Source organism: Nothobranchius furzeri, chromosome 1, assembly GCF_043380555.1.
Source record: "Nothobranchius furzeri strain GRZ-AD chromosome 1, NfurGRZ-RIMD1, whole genome shotgun sequence".
NCBI classification, from domain to species: Eukaryota; Metazoa; Chordata; class Actinopteri; order Cyprinodontiformes; family Nothobranchiidae; genus Nothobranchius; species Nothobranchius furzeri.
This window is the reverse complement of record NC_091741.1, coordinates 50532464-50538738: the sequence shown is the minus strand read 5'-3', so window position 1 is coordinate 50538738 and position 6275 is coordinate 50532464. Positions and strand designations below refer to the sequence as shown.

General features: G+C 44.4%; 1 protein-coding gene across 2 annotated transcripts; it reads right to left on the bottom strand.

Annotated features, from left to right (window-relative positions):
• Positions 1-367: 367 nt before the first annotated feature.
• pus7l (pseudouridine synthase 7 like) lies at positions 368-5243 on the bottom strand. Of its 2 annotated transcripts, XM_015957864.3 has the most exons (10): positions 5032-5243; positions 4089-4914; positions 3786-3945; positions 3440-3659; positions 3190-3288; positions 1819-1900; positions 1562-1727; positions 1359-1482; positions 997-1050; positions 368-926 (listed from the first exon to the last, which is right to left on the bottom strand). In XM_015957864.3, exons 2-10 carry the CDS (start codon positions 4873-4875, stop codon positions 597-599), a joined length of 2022 nt encoding a protein of 673 aa, XP_015813350.3. In that variant the 5' UTR covers positions 4876-4914; positions 5032-5243; the 3' UTR covers positions 368-596. The 2 variants fall into 2 exon arrangements, with proteins under 2 accessions (XP_015813350.3, XP_070410281.1); XM_070554180.1 differs by having other exon boundaries at positions 4089-5048.
• Between the last annotated feature and the right edge of the window lie 1032 nt (positions 5244-6275).

Below are 6275 nucleotides of genomic sequence, written 5' to 3'. Positions count from 1 at the left end.
GACCTGACCCCGAAAGAAAATGGATGAATGGAAAGTTGGAGCTTCTTTTAAATTCTCAACTTACCTCTGGTGTCCCCCAAGGTTCCATCTTAGGCTTACACTTTATGTATTACATAAGATGTGATTTTAAAAAAATGCACATCTATCTACCTCTGAAACCAAACAGCAAGGGCTTTTCTCGGCCTTTATGCAATTGACAGATGAAACCCTGGATGATCCGTAATTTCTGTTGTAAAAAACCTCAAAAACAAGACAAAATATTTTTGTTCAAGTTCCCTTTCTCTTGTTGGGAGTGCTTCTAAGGTTAAGCCTTTACAAACTCAAGAGGTGATGATTACAGGTACACCTCCACAAAATAGCAAAGATACAAGTTGGGTTCTTATTTTTATTGACAGCACAAAGGACAAACTCAACACTCGTCTACATTTAAATGTCTTCACATTTGGCAACCTTTTTAGCACAAACTTCATCAACTGCACATAATTATTATTTTTTTGTGTGACCACACTATTTCCTGGTACAAAAACAAAGTCCAAACTATGATTTCTCACAACAACACAAGTAGAAAACCAGTAAGAGAAATGTTTCCTTTAGCTTTAAGGGTCCCACTTCATGATCTCTCTGAGGCAGATGGTAGCATAACAGGAGGAGTCCAGATCAAAGTTTAAGATGAGCGAAAGCGAGTCTGAACTCTGCTTCGTTTCACCTTCTGCTCCTCCTCCTCCTCCATCGTCTCTCTGCAGCTGGTAGCTGAGGTTGCGTGGGCCTGCCAGCAGGGGGCGGTAGCAGCCAGGCAGGTTCAGTTTGAGGCTGGTGACTCTAAAGCGGCAGTCGGCCAGTCCATCTCTGGCAAGCCTCTCCTGGTACCAAGCCTCCATGGCATTTTCTGGATATTTCACAGAGTTTCCTGGCATCGGCAACAACACCTGAGAGAAAAAAACGATCAGTTAAAAGCTAAACGACTACACTTAAAGAAACGGAGAAGGAACTCCATACTTGTCCTAGTGTGTATACTCCTGCCTGCTCCTCCTCCGGAGTCACCACATGGATCTGTGAGAAATCACAGCAAGACATGCAATAAATACAAATATGTTTAATAGGCTGGTAAACCCCAGCATCAAATATTAGTTTTATTTCAACTAATTTGATTCCAACCATAAATCCATGATCAAAAACTTGATTTTTTTGTCATTGTAATTTGACAGAAAACATAATATTAACACTTGGAGATGAAAATACAAAACTTTATTCTGCTAACTAAAACCTTTCAGTCACGTTTTATGATTTAAAACCCATATTTGGATTAAAAATGAAATGCTGCCTTGTTGGAAATGTGATGACATTTTACCATGTCTTACCTGAGAGGAGCCGGTTCCTCCACCGCTCTCTGGTTTTTGTTCAGTTTGCGTCCACACCAGGTCCCCCTGTTTGACACCATGACCCATGGTGGACAACCTGTGTGCCACGGCTTCGTTCCACACCCTCACAATGCAAACAGATCACATTTAGATGTTTAAATCTGGTTTAAAAAAATAGATGAAAACTCTCATTAGCAGCTGACCTGCTGCAGTAGGCGTGAGGGTAGAAGACTCTCATGCTGTGGGGGAGGCTGAGCCAAGCTTGGACACACCCATCCGGGCCGCTGCCGTAACGGTTCAGCGCCCGAAGCATCAGACGCTCCCTGGGCTTACACAGCGGCATCAACGCCAGGGACTCTTTAGCGTTATCTGTTGCAAACGGGGAAAAAATGCACAAAATAAATCATTAATGGAAACAGAGATTTAGCCTGATCGTTTATAACGACTTTAACTCGTTCACCTGTTTGGAGAAAGTGTCTTTTAGCGAGGCTTTGAGGGTCGGTGCCTTCTTCTGGAGTGAAGAACAGACGCACGGCGTTGACCTGACACAGAAAAGCATGTCAACACCGAACAAACGAACAAAACGATAATGGAGGCTGCAAGCCGCAACTTGTTTCTGTGATTGGCCCAAATAATAAAGGCTTCAAAATACGACTAAAACGTTGTTTGCATTGTGAAGTATTTGTAGCGGTCCGGTTCGAACTACTTACAGCAAATTTGCAACATTAAGAGGAGCCAAATAATAAAAGGGACCAACACAAGCAAAAAAGTAAAATTCCTCATGATTTTAAGTAGAGATGTGTGTGTGGTTTGTGTTTTATGTTATTCCACAAACAAGCACTAATTCATTAAAAACAGCCGTACTTCATTAAACGTAGGCTTTTGATGGGTGTGTCTGATAGTAACCTTTATGAATGAGGTTGCTGTGATGGTGAAAACATATTTAGACACACACATGTGTACTAAGTAGAGCAGACTACATGTATGATCACATTCTAAACCAAGTTTAGAACCTGTGGGTGACTCCAGGTCTGATAGACTGACGTGTTTGCACATAGGGCCGTGCGATCTGATGATATAAGATCGTTGAGACAGACAGGATAGATATAGATAGAATTTGAAGATTTTTTTAGGATACTGAAATCTTTGACCCTATTTTCTGTGAAGGGTATGATTTTAAATGTATTTTAATGGTAAATAACTCCCAAAACGTCTGAATTGTCAAAATAGAAAAAATTGTGATAAAATCGTGATATTTTTTTTCCATATCACCCACCCCCATTTGCACATAAGCTTAGGGACGACGGTGGCACAGGAGTGAAGTGCTCGCCTTGTTATCGGAAGGTTGCAGGTTCGAGCCCCGCTCAGTCTGTCGCTGTGTCCTTGGGCAAGACACTTAACCCACGTTTCCTGCTGGTGGTGGTCGGAGGGACCGGTGGCGCCAGTGCTCGGCAGCCTCGCCTCTGTCAATGCGCCCCAGGGCAGCTGTGGCTACATCGTAGCTCATCCCCACCAGTGTGTGAATGTGTGTGTGAATGACTGTGTTGTAAAGCGCCTTGGGGGGTTCCGGGACTCTAGAAGGCGCTATATCAAATACAGGCCACTTAATAAACTCTGACTCACACAGATTATTTTCTTAACCACCTGAGGTCAAACATTCCTGCTGCTAAATCTCATTTCAAGGGAAAAAGTCTCGCTTGACCACTCGTACTACTTCAGCAACGTTGGCGATGAGGATGGGATCAGAATATGATCATCTATCCAATCTCCCCTATTTAACAAAGACGTGTCCCAAACTCTTGACCAAATTTGTGACGGTCTAGTTTCCTACCATGTCCTCTTTCAGCAGGGCAAGTCCTACTCGATCAGATGGGACGCTCTGTCCACCCCCGAACCTCTGTGGTCCATAATAGTTAACAAAGCCATTCCTCTGCAAACACAAACAACCAAGATGACTCATTTTCCAAAAAAACAATTCAAAATGTTGTAAAATGTAACTGCAGATCTGCTCATGGGTAGCTGGCTCGACACATGGACCAAGAACAAAAGCAAAATGAAACATTTTTTAAAAATCTGTCAACCTGGGTGTTATCCACCGCCTCCTTCACGAGCGCTGCCAGGTGAGCATGAACGTCCGTCGCTGACGAGCGTTTGTCAACGGGTCTGTGAGGTCTGAGGTTTCGAACCACCAGGTCAAAGTGATTCCCCTGCAGCCGTCCCAGCTTCAGAGGCTCGCTGACGGAGCAGATCTGAGACAGACGCATTCCCCTCTTCTGAAATTCTGCCGTCCTCTCTTTCAAACTAATCAAAAAGCAAACATGTGGCCTTCAAGAAAGGAAAGCTACCAGTTTAAGACCAAAGTGGTATCGTTATCAGTCAGGTTTGAAGCTCAAACCAACCAGACTTATAAAGGAGACCCTGCAGTACCGTTGAGGAGAGACTTTCTTGACCACCATGGACTGGTAGGTGATGGCTCTCTTGTCTTTGGTCCCAGCGTAGGTGAAATCTGATGGCAGGACACCGAGAGCAGCCGCCATGTAGCTGATGGCCTCCAGAGTCTCCAGGTTCTCCTTGCACAGCGTGAAAGCTGGGAAAACAAACACAGCTATGGATTAATGGTTAAGTCAACTGATCAAGGTCCTTGTATTTTCAAATCTGGCTAAATTCACAACCAAACATCTGAATCAAACCTTCGAGCATCTGTTAGAGAACTGTGACTCTACACCTTACCCGTGTAAATGTCTTCCTCCTTGCGTTCCTCTGCTGTTCTCTTCTTTGGCTTCCCGTGCTCTCTGAGCCGAACAGAGATCGCTGTCCTGCCCTGGCTGCTGAAGCTTTTCGTCTCCACCAGCTTCCCAAACCGCTTGTTCAGGAAGTGGTGGACCGCTGTCCTGTGCTCCTTGTTGTCATCCGGTCCAAACGTGTAAGACGATCCTCTGACTTTGGCATCTATGAACCTAAAGAAGTCCTCTGCTTCTTCGTCTTTAACCAGCCGGGCGAGCTCTCGGTAGTCCGGGTCTTCCCTCACCCTGATCTCAGGTTGAATGGTGACGGTCATGAGGAAGGGGAAGCGGTGTCGGACTGCCCGGTGGACGTTGGCTCTCTGGTGTTTGTCTGAGAAGGACCCCAGAGACAGCTCCAGCCCTACTTGGTTCTTTTCTCTGAGAGTCAACACGAACTGTTCCAGATCTTCGCTGACTGACTGGCCCAAGATGATATCCAGATCAAAGCCTGCTAAACTAGGCAGGGGGGTGTCCACCCCCCACTCTGACGAAGCATCCCCATCCTGGGAGACTGAACAGTTAATGTTCTCCTTTAACTCTACACTGGATTTGTGTTCCTCTGAGGACGCACAGCCTGGCGTCTCTGTGGCCTGAGATGTTTTCACATATTTCCCATTAATGTCGATTTCAGTCACAACAAAGTCCTCAGTGAAGTTTTTGATGCTTCCCTGAAATCCCTCATGGCTGGATATGAAGTAAGAAGGGACACTCGCAGCTTCATCCCCCTGCTTCATAGTCACGTTAGAAAACGAGATGTTTAGACCAGTTCAGCTCTGAAATACAGACGTAACACGTTTAGAAACCCTTTAAACGCGGTTTTTGCTTCAGAACGCGGTTCTAAGCAGATAAAACGCATCTTAATAAATGACGCATCGTTGGTACAAACATACCTGTTGGCGACATTTAGTTGTGTCTTGAATTCCTATAAGCAGAGCAGACATAGCTCGCTTTGAACGCGAGCACGCGCGTATTATGACTTTAAGAGGATCGTTCAACTGTTTGTTTACACGGCAAATCAGCAGGCAGCGCGTAAACGACAAGCTTGTAAACACATCCACGTTCGAACAATAAGGACGGTTTTCCGCGTCATGTGACTGTCACGTGACGGTTCTTAAAGCGACAGTACAGTTATAAGCAGGTTTAGTGGCAGGGGATTTAATAAGTACCCATTACATGCAAAGTCAGATATTTCAAGCCTTTATTTGTTATAATTGTGGCTTACAGCTTATCTCCCAATTCAAAATGCCGGAAATTAATAAAACAAGGATTTTAAATAGAGAAATGTTGCACCCCTAAAAAAGTAAAAGCATGCATTGCATATCAGTACTTGGTTTGGGATAGCCTAGTGAACTAGACCAAATTCTTGCTTTGCAAAGAATGGTCTAGGCATGCTCCATTGGAACCTCAGCAGCTCCTACCAGGACTCTGGCTAGCCAATCACAGCTCTCTAGAGAGGTTTCAAACACATAAAGAGCTGTGATTGGTCCATAATGGTAGGCCAATCATAGTGCCCTATCTGCTTAGTGAACATATCACAGAGCTTTATCCGCTTTGTGGGCCAATCAGGGCACTCTATATGCCTGGTGGGTGGGATGATGCAACAGAGTGAAACAAGAGTATGTCACATTCATTGTCCAATAGCATGCGGAGATCATTTGAAAGACAACGGTAGAACCCGCCCCACAACCGAGAGCCGTCAATGGAGCGTGGCCAGACTAAATAATACATTTATTTAGTCTGGCTTGCCAGGCTAGGTTTGGGACCCTCTTTCGCTGAAATAATTAAACTTCAATAAATTATCTTTGGCACGATATTCTATTTTTTTTTCGAGTTTCACCAGTATAACACGAACAGGAATTCTACTTTATATATTAAATGTGTATTCTGGTGTCTCTTTCTTTAGTAGTTATTGAAATGGTAAATGACATGTATTCGTAAAGTTAAAAAGTCCCAAAGTCATCGTCACACACACTGGTGACCCATCCCCGTGAGCTGCAGCTGTGCTCCAGAACTATTTGGTTGTTTAAACGCGTAATCTAAGCCCTTATTGCTGAGTGTCAAGCAGGGAGGCATTGGTTCTCAAGTCTTTGGTATGACCCGTACAGGATTTGAGCCCCAAACTCTCAGTCTCAGG